General features: G+C 39.2%; 1 protein-coding gene across 1 annotated transcript; it reads left to right on the top strand.

Annotated features, from left to right (window-relative positions):
- Window positions 1–1,098: 1,098 nt before the first annotated feature.
- GDPD1 (glycerophosphodiester phosphodiesterase domain containing 1) lies at window positions 1,099–16,641 on the top strand (the record flags this gene model as incomplete). Its single annotated transcript, XM_082008773.1, has 10 exons — window positions 1,099–1,234; window positions 5,841–5,883; window positions 10,087–10,222; window positions 10,867–10,912; window positions 12,256–12,374; window positions 13,015–13,104; window positions 14,177–14,310; window positions 14,981–15,040; window positions 15,894–15,945; window positions 16,519–16,641. The coding sequence occupies 10 exons, from the start codon at window positions 1,099–1,101 to the stop codon at window positions 16,639–16,641; spliced, it is 939 nt and encodes a 312-aa protein (XP_081864899.1).
- Window positions 16,642–21,398: the final 4,757 nt, after the last annotated feature.

Genomic DNA, 21,398 nt, shown 5'->3' with positions numbered 1-21,398 from the left:
ATTAACACCATAGCCAGAAACAGTGCTTACCTATATCAAGTTGAAATATTTTACTGTATTTGTATTCATAGATCAGATTTTGTTAAAAGGCCAGCTTAATTTCATATTTTGGAATGACAAATCTCTTTGGAAACTAAACCTGCTGGTGAATTTGTAGAAAATGTAGAGCAGTTTAAGTTTGTTCACTATAAGCAACTGAGGCTTAATTATCAGTATGGCTTGACTTGTAGTGATTAAACAGACTTTTGGTTGCTAAAAGGAGGATTTTGGCCTAGTTTTAAGCTCAAATTGAGGGAGTTTGGGTAAAATATTATACTTTCCAAAAGATACGCTGTATGATGTATTGAAAGGTAGCTCAAAGTCCTTAGAGTTTCACAAGTGCCAAAAAATTAACCACTGTAACTCAACTTCTCTTTGTCGAGGTAAGATGTATTAGTGATATTGGCTGTATACTGAGACCTAATTTAATTTCTAGAATATTTGTTTTTAATTAGCATGCATATGCAATTTAATTTGGTGATTTGTTATAATACAGTAATTATACTGCATGACGAGAGCTGAGACCTGGTTTCTGTTTGGCATACAACGTCTCTCATCAGCTGGGTGTGGAAACCACCTCCCTCTGTGAAGATGACAGTATCTCCCTCTGCATGGCTCAATGAATTTAGCTTTACCAAGCGCTTAGCCCTTTGCCCGTGCAATCAATAAAATGAAAAGCACTACCGCGATCAGTTGTCTCCGAGAGATGTGGCTGTGGTACAGGCAGCGGGGAAAGCGAAATGGGAAATTAAAGTGTGTAGCTGGGAATCGCTCGCTGCCTTCGTTAACCGCTTTAAAAAAGTGCGAGGCGCAGAGAGCCGCGAGGGGCGAGGCCGCGGCCCTGTGAGGGGGAGCCCGCCTCGGGGCCGAGCCCTTGGCGGGAAGGGCGCGGGTCCGCCCGCGCCTGCGCGCTGATGCCTCCTCCCGGCTCGGGGGCGGAGGGGAGGCGGTGCGGCTGCGCGGCCGCAGTGGCAGCGGCTCCCGCAGCGCCGCCGCCTAGCTGGAAGCCGGCGGCGGGCCGGGCGGGCGTGGAGCGGGGTTGCCGGCGAGAGGCGCAGGATGTCGGCGACGCTGTACGTGCTCTCCACGCTGGGCGGATACGTCCTCACCTCGGCGCTTCTCCTCAAGTGTCCGGGGCTGCTCCACCGGCCCAAGCGGCAGCGCTTCCGCTGCCGGCACATCTCCCACCGCGGCGGTGAGTGAGGGGGCGCGGGGGGGGCGGGCGGCGCTCTGCCCGTCGCGGCCCCGGGGGCGCCGCTTCCCGCCTTTGCCTCAGGCGGGCGAAGGGCTGCGGCCGCCCGCCGCTCTCTGAGGGCTGCAGCCCTCCCCGGCTGCGGGCGCTGGGGGGCTCCCCTGGCCCCCGCGGCCGCCCCCGCGGGGCGATGCCTCCCCGCTCCCTCGGGACGCTTCTCTCGCTGACGCCTGGTACGGGCGGGCGCTGGCAGAGCCCTGTCGGGAGGGTCTGGAGGGGCTGCCGCGCCGTGCCCGTCGCTCGCAGCGGGCTCCCTTTAAAGCTTTCTGCCGCAACCTAATTTTAGGTGCCACCTGCTGACCAGTACTTGATTACAAAGCTGAATTAATCTCCGAACTCATAAACGCGTCAGCCGAAATCAGCTTGTTTTACGTGGGTCGGGATGGTTTCCCTCTGAAACGTAGACGTTTCTTCTTCCTGATGATTCTGTATTATGGTATTTCTCTTCCTAATGAGAGAGGTGGCTGACTGTTGCTTAGGTCAGGTACAAAAGATCAATCTTCTTGCCTCTAATTGCCTATTTGCTTTGCTTTCTGGTTTCAGAAGAAATGCAGTTTGCTGTGAGACTGATCTTGCTCCCCTTGCTGTTGGAGACAGTTAATGGTTCAGTGCCGTGGTAAAACCGATCCCATTTTGAGAGTCTTGTCTCCTCTGTACACCTTGCGCCAAGGCCTTGTGGGTAGGCTGGTTGCTTCTGTCTAAAATAGCTAAGAGATGTTTATAAAGTTTCTTCTACCTTTTCCAAAGCATTGGGAGGAAAAAAATACAGCAAATCTTATTTTCATGCTCTGTGAAGATCAGTTCTGCACTTTTCCCTGCTGCCTCATTCAAGTCATGAAAATAGCCAGTTGTTTTTCTACTAAATATTTTTCCCAAAAATGTGTGGGAGATACATCAGATGCTGAGTTTAAACAGTTTTCAGTGTTGTCTCTAGTGCCAGTTGGTGTAGTGTTTGATCATTGTTCTAGCCAATGGTCCTTAACTACTGCTACTGCCTTTTGTTATTAAAATACAAAAACTAGAGCTAATCTCTTACAGCCTTTATTTCTTGCATTTCCTTCATTTAATTTATCCAACAGATGAAGTTTCTTTATAACTACAGTCTTCAGCATAGCATAAATGGCACCTTTTAGTTTGGAATGCGTATATTAGCTATTTCCTGGTAGGTTCAACAAACAAAGGTTCTCAATTTTGGTTGTTACCTGTTTGTTAATTTGCAAGCTATTAAAAACTTGCGTATGTCTTTGTTGGAACATGGTTTGATCTCCTTAATCTTCTTTTGTTCTCACTTCTTTGCAATGATCTTAACTAAGATACACAGCCCTAAGCCTAGAATGCAAGTGTTTCACCCAGTTGCACTAAGCACCATCAGAACAACAGGAAAGCCTTACTCAGTGGGAGGATTACTCATTAGGTGTTCAGAGACAAAGTCCACAGCCTTTGAATTGTTTTGTGTCCGCATGTATACTGTGAATTGCACCTACGGTAGAAGCTCAATGGTTAAACATCATCTCAGCAGCTTTTTGCTCATTGGGTACTATGAGGCTGAAGATCACTTACTTTTTACTGTCTGTAGTATTTACCTTGTAACTTAAATTCTGTGGGACTTAAATTCAGGCTTTAGTCATGCTGTAGCTTTAGACTCAGTGTCAGGTTTCCTATTGCATTACTCCTATTAACTTCGGAGATCAAGATAACACTTGTTTGGCTTTTTCCTCTCTGAGATGAAGCCTTGTATGTGAAGTATTTTAGGTCTGTGTGTTTTGATTTCACTTCTTTCTTCATGCAGGAACTTTCTTATCTCTGTTTATAGCTTATCAGTGGAAGCATTCCTGAATTATTTCTTCACTCCTGCATAATTTTAAAATTGGTAATTTCCAAGATCAATAATTGAGTCTTGATATTCTGTGTTACAGTAGTCTGTCAGTGCCAGCTGCATGATCTGGATTGCAGAGTCTTTGAGACAGGGTAATGTGATGAATTTTACAGAATCACAGAAAAGGGACCCCTGGAGGTCGTCTTGTCTGACCAGAGCAGGGGCGACTACAGTAGGTTGATGAGGACCTTGTCCAGTTAGGTTTTGAATATATTCAAGGATGGAGACTCCACAACCTCTCCAGGCAGTCTATTCCAGAGCTTGATCACTCATACAATTAAAAACCACATGTTTTTCTTATGTTTATAAACTGAATGTCCTGTATTTCAATTTGTTTGCATTGCCTCTTGTCCTTTCCCTGAGCACCACTGAGAAGAGTCTGGCTGAGTCTTCTCTCCTCCCTCCCATCCGGTGTTTATACCTGTAGATAAAATCCTCCTGAGCCTCTCTTCTCCAGGCTAAACAATTCTAGCACCCTCAGCCTCTCATTGTATGCAAGAATCTCTCATCCCTTAATTTTTCATAGCCCTTCTCTGCACTTGTTCCAGTAGATCCATGTCTGTCTTGCACTTTGGAGCCCAGAACTGGACACAGCTCTGCAGATGTGGTTTCACCACTGCTGAGTAGAGGGGAACACGTCACCTCCCCTGACCTGCTGGCAGCGATCTTCCTAACGTGCTTCTTTGCTTACATTGGCGGAGGGGAACCCAAGACAACAGAACATCTAAGGGCCATCTCCTTGAGCCAGTGGTTGACCTTGACTCCATCTTGTCCCATGGTGGTGCTTTCAAAGTTAGAGTATGCCATCATGTTTGGATGTGGCCATTTTGGCTCACAGGGTGCTAAAGTATGAGCATGCTGAGGAGGGCAATTTCTGCGTGGGAAATGCAACAGCGCAAATGGACAACGCATGAACCTGGAGGTGCATTTAAGTAAATGTCAGAAGCCCTTCAGTCAGCCCAGCCTTTTCATTTTTAAGGAGGGAAGATGATGTAGTACATCAAACCACTTGCTTGTCGTAGTTCCCTTTTCTGAGTGTGGTTTGTGAAAGCAGTGTTGCCAATTTAGAATTCCTGTTTCAGCTGATCTCTCAACTTTCTTTCCTCATTCCCCCAAAATGCTACAAGTCAGGCATTTTGTTACCAACTGGTTTGACTCGCAGTAGGTACCTCCCTACCATACGACTTGTTAGATCAGTCACTTAAAGTTCTACTTTTGGACATTTCTTCCCAGGGCTGTTAGAATACTGTTGTTTTGTTTGCAAATTGAAGACTGACTCAGGTTTTTTCTCCTCTCTTACCATTCAGGATGTATGAGCTGTATTGTCCCAGTTGACAAGTTATCCAAAACCTCAATTTTTATTGCAGTTAACTTACAAGTAATCATCCAGTTCCTGTGCAGGTTTTTTGCATCTGTTAGGCAATCATCAGAAGTATACAATGAGACTGTCATGCTCTCCTCTATCCCTAGGTCAGTTTTGCCACTCAGCTTATTCCTGGTTCTGCAATCAAATTCCATAAAACATTGGTGAATGTCTAATCACAGAAGCTGCTGTGGACTTACCGTATTGGTGTTTGTTAAACCACACAGATTTTGTCAGTGTGATTCTAAGTCAGTTAAGTCTTTCATTTTGTAAACTTAACAACGCAAGCTAACCTGATAACAACAATTTTAAATTGCTAGTTGTGCCTGCATAGAATTGCATTGCTTTCATTAAGTAACTAAACACAGACTTGGGTAAGTATGTACTGGTGAGGTCTTTTTTATAGGCAAGGCCTTAATTGGGGCTTTTATAATTGTTGTTTACAAAGTCTGTCATTCATCACTGTCAAAGAGTAGTTACAATTTGCATAGATATCCTCATCAGTACATGTATCTTCCTGAAGCTGTTTTGGTTTTCAGTATATAGTATTGCCTATTTTCTGGGGGAGGGAGAAGGCACAACTTTTTCCAGTCCCTTAACCAGGCTGATTTTCAAAGATTTTTACATAGAGAATGACGGCTTAAGAGTTGCAGACTTTACTGTTCCCTGAGAGTAAATTTAATTTGCTTGTCCTTTCATTTCTTAGCTGGAGTTGTGTGTTTCATTCCTTGTGTACGAGACCTCCCTTTGCCAGCAGCACAAACCTTTATTGACACATTCGGCCTGTTTCAGGAAGTATCTTGTGCTGAAAAAAGAGGTTGTCACCTCTTTGAGCATCAACTAGGTTATGCATTTAGGCAGTATCAGCTTTAGAGAGTCTTGGGAGCTTTTTTCCTTGGTTGTTTCTCCCTCCCATCCCTCTCTAGTTATTTTTCCTCTTACTACTCCTCCCACTAACTCTGGAACAGACTTTTTGTATCTACTGTTCCTCTGCCTGTGGAGCATGTTGTCATAGCCAAATCCAGTGCCTTTAAGGAAGAATGGCACCCAACCTCTGGTAGAATAAACACTTTGTTTTGTATATTCAAAGTGTTACACAAGTCCAAGATAACAATTTTACCTTGTCTGTTGGATCTCCCCAGTAGGTTAGCGGCAACAGGGATTTCTGACTCTAGCTTCATACTCATTTCCTCCAAATATTTCCTCAAAAGATGTATGTTTTAAAATAAATTTTTTAAAAAATTATTTCCACTGGGATTGAGGGGAGGAAAAGAATTTTGTATATGTTTTAGTTTTTGTTATTTTTGTAGGTGCTGGAGAGAACCTGGAAAACACGATGGCAGCCTTTCACCAGTGAGTACAAATGGAACCAATAATGCCTAAATCAGCGGTGTTCTCATTGTTTTTAGCGAGTGAAGCAGTCAAGAAAGATAGGACTTCCATCAGCTGTTTGGGGTACAGTGTCCTATTTCTGAAAGTCACCTCTCCTTTGGATGACTTCTGTGGATTGCTAAATGTTAGTCCAGTTTCAACGAGAAAGAATTGGGATACTACGAACTATGACTTGTACACGATAACCTGGTAGGCTGGCATTTGGAAATAAAATCTGAGGCCTGATTCTTCCTGTGCTAGCTAATAAAACATGAAACTAAACTGCTTCCATGTTTAATGGCGATTGCTTCCATTAATTTATTTATCATTATAAAGCTATTTTTCATAACTAACATCATACACTGTTTTTTTTCTAGATACATTCATGTTTCTCAAAAGGTATTTCAGATCATAGCCTATACCAATACGCTAATTAGCATGTGAGGCTGGATTTCAGGAAGTCTCGACCTGCTAACTGCTGTTATGGCTGTAAGCAATTCTCTTAGATATTCCACGGTTTCGTGGTATTCAGTTCCCTCCTCTATATAGAAGGTTAATAATTTGTCTCCTAGAATTGTTGTGACCGCAATGCTAATGTTAACTAACTTAGCTATTAAAAATGTTTGTGTTACGTTTTTTCCCTTCATACACACACTTCATTTGCAGAATGTGTGAAAGCCCCTTATCTAGGGGTTTAAAATGGAGTTGGTACTGCAAAGCCTTTTAAGCCTCCAGCATTTAAGTAGTGAATTCTAACAACGTTCTTAAAGGCATTTGAAAAAGAATAATATCTAAAACTCCAGCTGCCAATGAGAAGTGACTAAATTACATAAGCTTCTCTTCGTTTTGTTTGTTTTTTTTTAATTTGCTTTGTGCTAAGTAGCCTCATCAGTTTGCGCATTTCCTTGCAGACTGAGGAGTGCCAGCTTTCCCAACCAAACAGTGCTATTGAAAGTACTGCAGTATTTTCTATCTCCATGGAAGCTTAGCATAGTTTTGTGGCTTTTTCCTTCTGGCCTGCCTTTTTTAAAGTCTGCCAGCACACTTTCTGACAAATGCTTCTCTTTTTTAACCATTTCTTAATTTTCATTTAGTATCATACTGGTTTTATATGTATGGGACTCTTATAAAGAAGGTTATACCATAACCTATTTTCATTTCATTCCTGGAAGTAAGCTGTAGTACTTAAAGTAAAGACCGTGCTAGGAGTCAAATAATGTTTTGTGATAATACAGACACTTGTCCATCTCTCTTCTAACCATTTTAAATATTTTATGACTATAGTATAACAAATGTGGTGAGGTCCACTTTTTGAACTCGTCGCAACTGCCAGTAGCAAAGTTCAGTTACTTGTTTTGAAATTGTCTTGGCTGAATAATAAAGGCAAATTGCTTTTGCAGAAAGCAGGGTCAGAGAGATTACCTTGCATTAGACAGTAGAAAGTCTTCTGGCTTCCTCTGTGGAGGGGTAAAGGCTGTGTCCTTCCCATCTGCTCATTCCCATCGCCACTGGTAAGCTAGCAAAAGGAATTGGGTAGAAAACTGGTAGAATACTGCATGGTGAAAAATCAGCTGGGTTGTCTCAGACGGCTGGTATAAACTAATCAATTTATAATCCATCAGATTTTGCATGAAGCCAAATCGGGCGTCCTGCCAGAGCTGTTTCTGCAGGTTTGGACAAGCAGGCATATTTGACCATTGATGTAGTTGAATCCAAAAGAGATTGCTTGTCTGCAACATAAGACCTACCTCCTTGTTTTTGCTTTGTTGACAGTAACTTAAGTATTGACAAGCAAATAGTTTTATTTATGCTATTTACACTTTAATCAGTGACTGGAGAATATTTAATACTGTTGCATGATAATGAAGAAATTATTTTAGTAATATATAAGCAAAGGGGGGGGGGCCTTATTGGTAATTTCAAGTTCTATATTAGCTTAACTTACAAGTATTCTGGAAAGCAATTATATGCTTTTTGCACCAAAGACAGTATTTTTTTTGTTTGCATGGTAAAATACCAAATGGATTATTTTATTTTTCTGTAATCATGTTATACTGTATTTAAATGCTTCTGTGGTGGTTTCAGATTTTAAAATAATTGATTTTAAGCCAAAAGAGACACTTGCAGTGTCCTAAAGTATTTGGGGATCTGGCATAAGAGATGTCATAAGAATTTAATTATGAGTTTAATTGTTGCTTACACAGCTGTGTACTTCAGCATTGTCTTGACAGGAAGCTGCTAAGTAAACTCTCCAGGTATTTTTTTCATTGTATTTCCTTTTCTTTTATGAACATACTTGGTTTAGAGAGACGGCTTTAAACACTGTAGTTTCAGCAATAAAAGTACGTGGTCAACTTAGTATTTATAAACTCTAGACATTGTGCTATATTAGGCCTTGCCTAATGGAATTTAGTTTCCAAGGTAAGGCTTTTCTTACCTGTTTCCTGGTATGTCCTTTCACTTGAGAACAGCTGGAGTTAAACGCAAGCGAAGAGCTCTGTCATCCTAATTTCCAAATGTGAGCCTGCTTCACCACTTGAGTTCTGGAGCAGTTGGATCTGAATCCAACACGTTCTTCTGAATCTGGAGAACATCTGGGGTCTTCTCTGGAGCAGTGTAGATTTGATGTGTGATTACAGAGTTGCAGAAGAAACTGCTTTCCAGCTGAAAAAACCAGCACTTTAAGGAAGCTTATTTAGCAGCAAGCTGCTAGTAAGAGCCTGGCTAATTCTCAAATTTGTTAAGAAGGAAAGTTGTTCTCCTTTTTCCACGCAGCATTAGTCCTAAATTTCTTAAGCAGTAATGTTTCTAATAAATTTTGCTGGTTAAATGATAATACGTGGTACTGGATGGAAACATCTACGAAATTGGAAAATCTCTTGTAGCATATTTGGAGATGCTTTTCCTCAGGAGGGAAAATTATACACAACATGCTGTGTATCTTCCACGTGTAATAGGATTTTGTTCCTCTCTTAATGCTTAATTAGTGGCACTGGAAAACAGTTAACAAATTGGTTCTAATTTGACAACCCTCTCCTTGATCATTATCCCAGCTGGACCAGAAATTGTGTTAAATGCTTAGGGGCATATGTTCTAATTTTTTTTTTGTGTTGTTACTGCATTTGTGAATGCTTATGGCATGTCTGTGCTTCAGCAGTCAGTAAGGCCCCTTTTTTTAAGGAAAAATCTGTTACTGAAGTTGCAGAGCTTTGGATTCAGCATAGACTGTACTCACAGGTGTTACATGTTTGTTTGTAGGTGGGTAAAAAGAACAGCCCAATGTTTTGAAGGAAGTGCTCAGACTTCAGGCTGAGACTTTTAGCTCTCTGCTGGAGTGATACCTCCTGAGTATCTTTTGTAATGAAGTGAGCAGTTTGTTTCTTGGAGTAAAGCTTAGTTTTTCTGTACTGGTGTGAGGTATCTTGTACTTATTTTTCATCAATATTTTTACAACTTTCTGCTTTCTTTACGCCTCCCATGAGCTAAGCTTTTATAGAGTGTATTTGGGATTGGATTAGAAGTTTTCAAAGCAGCTGGTTGGAACAGGAATAGCTAGTTTTCTTTGAAAAATATGACTGGGTGTTTTAGTGGCTTTTTTTTTTTAATTTAAAATTAAAAATTGTATTAAACTAATAATTTTTTTTAAAATGTGGTTTTACTAGCCAAAAAAGCCAAAAGCCTGAAAGCCCCATTGCTAATTTCCTGATCAACTTAAATCAAGTAAAAAAGGCTTTCACATCCCTGTCATTTGTTGTTTATGCTTACCACAAAATTGATTACTTTTAAAAAAAAAAACCTCGCTTCTTCCAGTGGTAAATGTGCTGATACTAATGAACATCACACACAAAATTCTGAAACAATACTTTGGAAGTAGGTTTCTCAATACTGAGGCAGTAGCCTGCAATCAACAGGTGTGCTACTTGATTTCTGTGGAAGACAGAGCCAAAGCTCCTGAGTTCCAATCCCATCTCTGATTCATGATATATTGTTTATTCTTGCATCAGCTTTCCCACTACAGCAGAGTTATTTGCTTCTTGCTTTGCAGCAAGATTGTGAAGATTCATTGCCTCATAAAGCATCTGGAGTACCTCCACTGGGATTAGTTTAATTGAACAACATGTATGAGTAGGGTTTGGACCTGTACGAAATACATGTGTGGTTCAAGGCAGACTTCTTTGCTTCCAGTGCGGTTAATATAGGAACAGACATGTTGGAGCTAGATTGTCACCTGACGAAAGATGAGCAAGTGGTTGTGTCCCATGATGAGAACCTGAAGAGGTCAACAGGAGTTGATGTCAACATATCCGACCTCAAATACTCTGTAAGTAGTAGAAAAAACGTTAGTGCTAGATGACGTTTAAAAATGTGTTTGTAGGGTGGCTGAGGTGGGCAGGAAGGGATTCATCTTGTCTTAATTTTAAAAAAAAAAGTTAACTACACTCCCTGTGCGGTCAAGGGAGAAAAACCGGCACGTTTCCAGAGGTGATTAACTCTGTCCAATAGTAGGTTGGATGAATAGCTTTCTGGAGGTGGGCCTGTTTTGCCATACAGATGACAAAGGAAGCTTAGTCAACAAGCTCCTTCTCGTATGACCAGCTTTTTAATGGGAAAACCAGTAGATGAATCCCACCTGCATTGACAGTTTTAAAAGCCTGTTTTACAGAAGTGTCTTTCCATTTGATACTTAAGTGGAATTCTCAGAATTTTCAGACAGGTGCCTGGAAACATTTTACCTTACTGAGCTATAGGTAATGCAAGTCTAAGAAATCCAAATAGTTCAAGTAAGAATGAACACAGTGCTTCTAAATCACATTTTGGGCAAGAAGAGTTAAAAATAAAATATTATTTTTGTCTTCAAAGATAACTTACATGGCTTATGAATTACAATTTTTTGGTCTTTTTCGAGAAAAGTCATTATTATATCCCTGCATGTGAATTAGTGTTCCATTTCCCTTTATTTTTAAGGAACTTCCACCATATCTCTGCAAGTTGAGTGTCACATTTCAGAAAGGTAAATTTTTTGTCTTTTGCTGTTTCAATTTACAGTAACAGTAACTCATTTTCCATTATTGTAGTGTGGCAATTTCTTATTTTGGCAAAGAGAATAGAAAAGTGGATTTGCTTCTATCAGTGTCTTGATAAGAGAAGTTTTAAAAGGAAAATACAATCCTAGCTTTAGAAACAATTTTTTTTTTTCATACTATTTGGCTGTGACTAAGTTTAAGATGTAAGATAATTTTTTCTAAGTAAACCTTTCAATTGTTTGCTTGTCTACTTCTTGCAACTGCTTTCCAGTTCCCTTGTGAGCTTTTCAGAGCACGTTGATTGAAAATTTGTTGTTCCAAGAAACAAAGAGAAAGCTGAAGATGGTTTCTCTATGACTCAAATGCCATTGTTCTAGTGCACTCTGGGCTTGACGTGCTACGAGATGTCAGATCATACAGACTTTTTCAGAAGGGTGAATGAAAAGAGTATTAGTTACTGTATGTATGGCTTAAAGTTCAGTACCAATATTGCTGCAAAAGAGGAAAACCTAGAAAAAATTAGCCCATTTTCTTGTGAAAACTGATTCGTGGGACTGTAGTTTGATTAAAGCACACAGGCCAAAACTGAGACCCCTTCCACCTGGAAAAGGCTACTGGAGGTTATATCAGATGTGTTCACTCAAGTGCCTTTGTGACTATCTTGTGTAGCCTTTCCGTATTTGAATTGCCCAGCAAGCAAATAGTGTTAAATTTTTCTGTTCAAAATTGCAAAAATACTTAAAATGCACCAAAATGAGATCCATGATGTTGTATTTCACGTGTATGTATCTGTTTTTTATGTACAATAATACAAAGAGATGGTGAGAGCCGTCAGTTAACTCCCTACAGCCACAAGCAGTTTCTGACAACAAATTCGGTGGGGATTGCCTTCTGTGCCCTTTACTCATTATGCTCGTACAGTAAATTTTCCTAGAAGGAAAAGTTTTTCTCATTTGGTCTCGTTTCATTGTAATCTTACTGCATTTGGTATGTGGTAACTGAGCCCGTGTTTGCTGGTTTGGGATTTTAATGGTGCCTGCACTCCTCCTGTTGCTAAATAATGTCTGAATTTACAAAGTTCAAAGATAAATGTTCAATATGCTGAAGTAATTTTCATTACAGAAGTGAGCTTGTCATAATTGATTACAACTGAGTGAAGTAATTTTTTTTTCCAGTTAAAAAATTTGCTAATTCTAGGAACTATATATTATTTTTAGTTTTAAGATAACAAGTGCTCTGACATCTCAGCTTTTATCTGCAGTGTATTAAAAATGGTCGTAGCAGTGTATTAAAAATGGTCGTAGCAGTGTCAATGTTCTTGTTTCCCCAGAATGTCACAGTGAGGGAAAAGACAACCGTATTCCACTCCTGAAAGAGGTGTTTGAGGCATTTCCACAAACTCCTGTCAACATTGACATCAAAGTGAACAACAATGTGTTGATCAAAAAGGTACGTGAAAATCTACGCTGAACTGAGACTGAATGGCGTGCAATGATGTTGAAATTCCAAAGGAAAAGTTTCTTGGAGCTGCTAGCAGTCTGACACTGAAATCTGTGTTCTTGGACTGCTTTATCCTTCACATGTTAGATCTTGCTCCATGTATGAGGTAATACAGAAGACAGAGAAGTGATCTCATGCAAGATATTCAGCAAACAGCTCTTTACTAACCCTTTATCTTGACATGAAGCTGATGCTACACTGCTAGAGACATGTTTGTTTTGTATTTCATATGAAGGGTCTTCTTATGGACTGTTGCCTACCAAAGCAGCATAAAAACATGATGTCATGTAAAGAGAAGTGTTCATCACAGAAACCTGCTTTCCATCAGATACTATTTTGCCATCTAGTTTTCTTAAATTATGCAGGGGTTTTTGTAGGTATAATGGTCCTTCCTTTTACCTATTGACCTGAACATGCTTCTTTCCAGTCAAAGCAGCACAATCATCTTAAGATGGGAGAGTGTACGGAAGAACTATCTTTAGTGTAATGACTTGTGTAGTTGAAAAGTGGCAAGTAGAGTTTCACTTAAATAATTCTGCTTATAATTTTCAATGAATACATATTAGGGTTCTGCTTTTTTATATTGCAGGTTTCACAGCTCGTGAGTCAGTATAAGCGAGAGCATTTGACAGTATGGGGGAATGTCAATTATGAGGTTGTATCAAAGTGTCTTAAGGAGGTAAGAATGGGTCTAGTTAAGCTTTGTTCTTCTTGCCTGCTTGTTTCTGTGTGATGACAAAATGTACAGAAAAGCACCCTGTAAATCAAGATCTAGCCAGCTATGCCAGACTTTCAGATGAGAAATTTTGCACTTTGATTGTATTCTGCTTTCTACACTGTTATAATAAGTCAAGCACAGTTAACACCCATATACCCTGCAGTAGAATACTTGAGGAATTAAGCTTAATCATGTTTTAATCTTGCTCTATAAAATAGGGGGTGTTACAGTTTTATGCCAGGAACTCTTAGAGCCTGTTTGGCACATCATACATCTGGTACAAAAGCATTTTTTCTAAGGATTGCTCATTGTGTGTTTCTTTTTAAGAAAATAATGGATGTGGCCACTAGCTGACACACAGTTATGTTGGTATAAGGCTGTTTTACAGCTACAGATTCTATTCCTTTTTGTGCTGCAGAATTGTACAATTTAGAATTAAATTAAAATTATGCTTAGTCCGAGGGAGTTATGCACCTGAGTGAAAGCGATCTGGTTGAGAGTACAGATATTGTTCTGATTTATCTGTGCAGGACAACACACCATTTCCTACTTGAACAGCAGTTGTATTTGCTCATTTTCATAGCATCAATGTCCAAATATTTTTTTTTTTCATAAACTAGCATTTTTATAAATGTGTTGTGAAGTGAGTTCATGTGATAACAAGCTGTAACAACTCCTGTACTAAAGCAGAGCTTGTTTTTTGCAGTAATACTAGTCTAAGACAAAATGCTGTGCAGTGTCATGCAGTCTGGAAAGATGATGATGGCAGGTAACAAAAGCAGTACTGCAACCAGTGAAGTTTCACCTTTTCAGGTCCCAGTGCCCCTTCAAATTGTGTAAAACTTCCACTTGGATTACAAGCTACCAGAAGGAGTAATTTAAACTCAGTGTCAGGCATATCATAAACAGTTGGCAGCCTAATTTTTAGGTGCAAATGCTAAACTTTAAACATGTATTGATGAGTAAATTTAATTGCAACAGACTCAACAGTCTACAAAGATAATTTATAATCTTTCTTTCCTGGTTCCTGCAGAATGCTGACATTCCCATCATCTTCTGTTTGCAACGTGTCCTCCTGCTTCTTGGCCTCTTCTACACTGGTCTGCTGCCATTCATTCCTTTCAAGGAAGAATTCTTGGAAATTCCCATGCCTTCAATCATCCTCAAGTGAGTTAGAGTCCGTTGGTGGGTGCTGCACTGAAATGATAGTAAAACAAGTGAATGATAATGCCAGCTTGAGCATTGGGTTTGGTCAGTGTCCTCAGGCTAAGGGTACTGTTTTGTTACTTCAGGCACTTTTGCATGTTCCTAAGGGAAAGCTGTGCATATCTTCTGCTCCTGTATATTTACCCTGCCTCTAGCCAGCTCTGAGCTACTCGGTTGTTAGTGTGGGGTGCCTGTGTTTACAGCATCTCCTGTAAATACTGCCTTCATGCAGCTGCCTTTACAATGCAGCTTGTGCTGATGCCATCTAGATAGTAACACGTAGCAGTTCTGTACAAAGAACTAATTCTTGGACTTTTTTCCTTTTTTCTTGAGAACAAATTAGTCTGATTAAGGACAAGAGGCAAGCCAGTAATAGGGTGGATATGAGATTTCACATGCTCTTTGATTCTCATACTTTACTGAAAATGCTGCTGAATTCCCATCTCTGCTGCTTCTCTTAAATGTAGCACATTTCTCTTGTGTAACCTAATTCTAAGTCACTGTCTTAGTGAAATTACTGCTCTAATTTGAGAAACTGCAAGATTAATTCTTCATGTTCCTTTTGGAGGAACATCTCAAATAATACTTTAATCTGTGCTCAGGTAATTTTTTGTTTCCTCTTCCTCAACAGGCTGAAAGAACCACAGAAGATGACAAGAAGCCAGAAATTTATTATCTGGCTAGCTGACACGTAAGATTTTAATCGGATTAAATTTTTATTCGTATTTTGCCTGTATATTAACAGTTGGCACAAGCAACCGAGACTAGCTATTGCTATAGCTACTTGTTATGTTGGGGGTTTTTTTTGTTTCTTCTATTTTTTTTTTGTCAGTGCACCTACATATGCAAGTCTTATGTAGGTGTTCCTGCATGCTTTTATTTTTCATACACTAAAACATACTGAGGTACAGTAACAGTGGGCATTATTTTAATTTAGTCTATCTAGTTTCTGTCATTAAATGTGTTCAGCTAGTTAGCATGCAAGTAGATTCAGAATGCGGCTTTCACGCTTCATGGGATCGTAAAGTTGTCAGAGGAGATACTGTTTGGCCTACATGGAACACTTTGCATTTTAAGAATATCTGCTTCAGAGGAAATTTAGTTATATGCTTTCAGAGATGATTGCAATAAGTGTTTTCTGGCTCTTGCTTCTGTGTCTGACACCTGTTAGTTTGATTTCTTGAGTGGCCAGTAGAGTTTTCACATCATCTGGTGTGAACGATAAAATCTCTTCTGAAAGCAAAGGGAGTGATTCATCGGACATGGTACAGGGTACCTGTATGATGCAGGAGTCGTCTGCTGGATTTGGTCTTCAGAAGAGTTGATACCCAGAAATTTGCATTAGCTATGGATATTTGTATCTGTGTTAACCAGTCTTGAGTTGCTTAACTTAAAAATTTTCTGTAATTAAGTTTCTAATCGCTTTCTTGTGGAAAACATTGCATCAAAATGCTCTATGGAAAATTTATTACAGAACATCAACAGACATTGAAAATTTAGTATATACTTCAAGTTCTTAAATAACATCTTTCTCCTTTCTGCAGATTGCTAATGCGGAAAGCACTTTTTGACCACCTCACTGCTAGGGGCATTCAGGTACAGTGTGGCAAAGCTAAAGGAAATGTGCTTTTAGTGAGAATTTGAACCAGCCAGATATGGCCTTAAGATGGGCTCATGTTCTCCCCAACATGTTTTGTTGTGTTGCTAGGATTATAAGTTGCTTTTTGGTTCCTGAGCAATAGCTTATGCTGTTATAGTTGCAGTTCTGTAGTTGCAAAGGAAGAATTGTATGCTTGGAAAAAGACTCTTTAATTTAAAACCCTTTCAGATGATTTTATCCCACTTCAAACTTAAGCCTACAAAATCTGCTAAACTGCTTACCTATTTTGAGCTTTTCACAAAATAATATTTTGACTGTTGGAAATACCTGAAGTCTCAGGTAACAAAATGGAGTTGGAGTCACCACTAGAAAATGCCCCCTTTTGGGTGCTGGCGGGGAAGAAGTTGAATATGTTTGTGTGCATGTCTTTGGCATTACAGATAATAAATTATTATTTTAAATATATGCAGCATCATCTCTCTCACATGAAACAGTTAAAGTCAAAAGTCACCTTTTTTAAAAATCTGAGTATTTCCTGTAATAATTTGTCTTTCTGTCCCATGTTACAGGTGTATATTTGGGTACTGAATGAAGAACAAGAATACAAGAGGGCATTTGATCTGGGAGCAACTGGAGTGATGACAGACTATCCAACAAAACTTAAGGAGTTTTTACACAATTATCCAGCATGAAGGAAGAAAACCAAGGAAGTTCTTGCAGAATAAATTGTGAGCCAAGGATTTTCTTAATTAAAAAAAAAATAATTTGACCAGCATACACAGATCATTTTGTGTGAAAGATGTAATTGGGTGATCTATTACCTTGTCAAGTTGCTACCTAATGTAAAGTTTGTCTATTTATTTTAAAACTTCAATTACGTAGTTTACATTTGTAAATAGCTCATTTAGTACCTCACAAATCGGGATGACTAGGAGCAAAGTTGCTGGATGCCTGTAGATAATAAGTGTTATTTTATCTGTCACAAGTGTTCCTAAGCAGATGTCAAGACATGTCAGTTATTCCAATTATATTCTAGTGGGCAGAAGCTAAAGAATTTCTGAAAGTGTACCCTGTGTGTATGCAGTTCTTGTGTTGCTTTTAGTTGTCAGATAGCTTGCAGGGCAAAACAGAAAAACAACGCACAGGAGAAATAAACAGCAGAATCTGGCTAGCCAGACAGGTTAGCCCATGAAGTGTAGTCAGTGAAGGTGACCACTTTTTTACCAAAATTAACTCACTTGGTCAGTATAGATTTACTCTGTTATTCTTACCGACAAGAATGTTGAGCTTGAGTTGCAACTGTATTTAGACGTCTTTCTGATGTAATGGTAATACTGTGACTTACTGGCCAAGGTCTAAATACAGCATTTAAGACAGGTTCTGGGTTTGACACTGAGTTCCACTGCAAGGGTCTAGGTTTGCCCCTGGTTCTGACCTGCCTGTCAGGCCACCATGGCATGGCAGTAGCTAACTTGCCAGAAAAGAAGATTGCACTTCTTATAGATTACACTTACTTTGAAATAGTCCTTTCACAAAGGAAGCCAATATTCTAGAAGTCTTTTGCACATTTGTAGTTCTAACGTCTGTTGGCTTGATGAATGGGAAGTTCTTTTTAGGGTGAGGGACCAAAGCAGACTAAGTTTGGTCAGGAGTTTCAGGGACAAATTAAAATGTTCCTATTAAATGAATTCACCCAAAGCAGATTTATACAAATACTTTTAAAAGGGGCAAGTATCAGTCTAGGATGTGTGTAAATTTTAGACTCTTCTCTCCACAAAAGTGCATTCAATATTCATTAAGTTCATGTGCATGGACATGGAAGTAACTTTATTGGCAATAGCCCGAAAACCCCAAGGGATTATATAGGAAGGTGTTTCTGGAAGCTTACGTACTGTTCTGTCACTGTGAACAGGTGTTAACACGTGTCAAACAGATTTGAGCCTGCAATGCCTGCATGCTTTGGTGTTGTCATGTTAGTGGTAGGGTTTTTCAGGAAGAATTTGATTACTGTAGCCTAATTGTACACAATGACATGTATAAAGCTCAGTCATTTAATCATCAGATACTGCTGGAACAAAAGTATTGTTTAGTGATAGTATCTACTTCTTTAAGGAACTTCATGTGAAAATGATGGATCTTAAATATGGTAGCCAGATGCAAGAATATATTTACTGCAAGGTATACTCACTGTTCTAAAAGCTTTTAAAGTAAGTATTTTTTTTCCCCTTGCTAGCTCAGACTTGGAAGGGCTCTTGTGTCACTCCACTGGCTGCTGTGCGGTACTTGTAATTGTGGAGCATCTTTGCTATTTCATCTCTGTCAGTAGACTGTCTGTTTAGAATGTCAAGTCCATCTGGATGGATAATACTTGTTTCTGCATCATAATTCCTTTCTGAGGAACATTTCTACATGGATGAAGTTGAGGAAACTACTGCATTCACAGTTTAAGTGAACATGTGATGATGGTGGCAAATGAATTAATGGTGTCCTTCTAAATAAATGCCTGGTTACGATGGCTGTAAATTCAATTTCCTCTTAATTTAATCAGGCTTGTTGGTCATTGAATGGAAGAGAGGAAAATGTAACTTCCTAACTGTTCATAGGAAAAAGGATGAAATTACTTATTTTGTGCTAAACTTTTTGTTTTCCTTTCAGACCATGTATGTCTGGTCAGATAGCTGCTAGTAATCAGTCTAGTCATAGTTCTGCCTGCTTTCTAGTAGTCACAGAAAAGTTACAGAATAGGCTCCATGTGCAGCGTAGCGGGTAAATGAAAAACTTCCACCCTTTCTGTCTTAATTTGGTTTGCTAACCAGTCTGTAGCTCCAGATAGTTTTTATGCAGTGGGGTTTTCTTCAACTCAATTTTGCTGCTGTTGAATTTCCAACACACACACCTATATTAAGATGCAAATACAATTCTGGTTTTAGATAATTTACCAAATAGCACTTATACGTTAAAACATTTTTTTTTTTAGGCTAGGAAAAGCTAAGTTTTAAAATACCAGTCTCCATTTCTGGACTTAATCTCTGAAGGGACAGGTGATGACTTAGTTTCTCTCATCACTGTATAAATAAACTATTTTGCTTTATTCTATATTGAATGACAAAACAGAGTTATTGAAATTACAAACTTAATTTTTTAATTTCATTTTAATCTTTTTCCTCTTTCTCTGTAGCAGTGGTGTTGGAAACTTCTGCCTTCAAAAATGCTCAACACCTTTTTCAGCCACTAGTCTTCCTACATCTGATGTAGCTTTTGAGTGTGCTGTTCATACATGACCTCTCCTTGATAAGTCTACTACTTAATATCTGAAATTTGAATGAGTCACGTTACATGGGAGGGAGGGGGTTCAGTGCCAGAAAAGCTGCTGAATTTATTCAGTTGCCTATTTGGGCTTTAGTACAAGGGCTAAAGTTTGATCTCTTGGGACAGATAATGTTGCATGGATGAGGCCATGCATCTGAGCACCAATGCACAGGGCTTAGGCCATGATAATTGTTTGTAACAAAAAAACATGGAATTGAGGTAACTGTAGAATGTTTGTTCTATCAAATCATTGTTTTGAATATTCCAGAACTTGCTGTGTGATTTTTTTTTTTTTTTTAAACCATTTGTACAGAAAAACATTTGTTGAGAACTTGCACAGCTGTCGAGGAGGATGTTCAGTTAATATCTCTCCAAGGAGAGATTTTTTACAGATACTTTTAACTCTAAATATTGTTTAACACTTACTGTATTCTCAACCCTATTGCAAAATATTCTATGTATGAAGGATGATGCATGTATTCCCATGCACTTTTAGTTTGCAGTAAGTCTTGTGGACCTCTCTAGGTCCAAATTGATGAAGTGTTTTTTTTTCTTTTCTTGTAAAGAAAGATTCATGCTCTTGAAATGTGACACATTAAAACATCTTTGCTCATAAAAGATCTAAAACTAAATACTTAATAATTGTGACTTCTTTGCCTAAAAGTATCATTTCTGAGACTATGACAGTAGTGTAGTAAACATTGAACTTTTGGTGGTGATCTTTTTATGTGGATAGAGTTGCTGAAAAGAAGGGGGTATCTTGTATACTCTGAACTTCTAAGAAATTTTTGGCAGCGAAATTGGTTTTCTTCTATAGTAATCACAGTAGCTGCAACTACATCCAGCTAAGTGAAGCCTGCAGAGGACTTAAGCCTGCCTTCTCCACGTGCAAATGAACTTTTAAAGCAAAACTTTTGAAGTCAATTCCAATTTTGTTTTTCTATAATTTATTTCAAGACAGAAACAATAGTAGATAAACTTGATCAGAAGCAGTCTCCGTACGAGACACTAGAAAACAGTGTAGAGAATTCTGCTGGTTCAGCAATGCAGTATGTGCTTTTGCTTCCAAACAAAGGTCTGTCTGCAGAACAGGCATCGCATACTTCAAAGCAAGCAGCCTGTCTGTGTACCTGAGTAATTCAAATAATCAAAAATTAAGATCGGAGAAGCGTGGAAACGTTAGGTACTAAACTCTTGAAATTTTACTGCATGTTACTCGGCTTGAAGTAGATGGGTCTTGTGTAATAATGGTAGGGAGAGAAACAAGGATGAAGATCCCAAGTGTCCTAACTATGACAGCATGCCAGGAGAGCTGATTCCAGGAGAGCTGATTCTGTGTATATGTTTTTGCCATCAGCATCTTTAAATGTAAAGAACTGGCAAATTCTGTCCGCTTGTCTAGCTTTGTGGCACCTTTAACTTAAAATGGCGTCTGTAGTTCTGTATGGATGAAAACGGCAATGTGAAATGAGCCAAGAAATGCTTCTTACTTTAATAGTATGTAATACTTCTCAAAATACGCTACGTAGAAGTATTACATAGCCAGTGTTTTGGATAGCCATACTCAAAAGTAATTGTGTAAGTGTGAGAGCATTGGCCTTTGCCTTGCACTTCAGTGCAAAAATGGCTGTCTGCATCAGAGCTGCTTTCTAATGATTTATTTTTAGAAATCATGATGCTAAATTCCTGACCGCGGTAATGCATGCCCAAATAAATATCAGCTTTTTTGGTTGGGAGGACATGTCTTCTTTTTTTTAAGTATACTGTTTGGTGTTTATCCAATTAATGACTGATGGCCCAATTCTGGCAGTGTTATAAGATCGTATGTGCACATTTTATAATGTTACAGGTCGGGTTTGGAAAACACTGGCAAAATCATCTTACGTAGCCGGGTTCTAGACATCAGCTCTGACCTATTATCAGGCTCATCAGTTTAATTACAGAACACAGCAGTTCAACAGGTGTAGAGGATATTGTATCCTGTCTATGTCTGTAGATCATATCTGAATTGAATGGGGGAAATGGAAACGTTTGGTTATCTGTGCATCTCCATTACGGTAGCAAAGGAGCTGGCCTGAGGTTGAAATGTAGAGCCTTCATTGTAAAAGGGCCTGATAGCTTCCCCCCCCCTCCTTGGTTA

This window comes from Phaethon aethereus (genome assembly GCF_964289735.1).
Source record: "Phaethon aethereus genome assembly, chromosome: 19".
NCBI classification, from domain to species: Eukaryota; Metazoa; Chordata; class Aves; order Phaethontiformes; family Phaethontidae; genus Phaethon; species Phaethon aethereus.
Note: the sequence above shows the minus strand (reverse complement) of the source record. Positions and strands in the feature narration are given on the sequence as shown.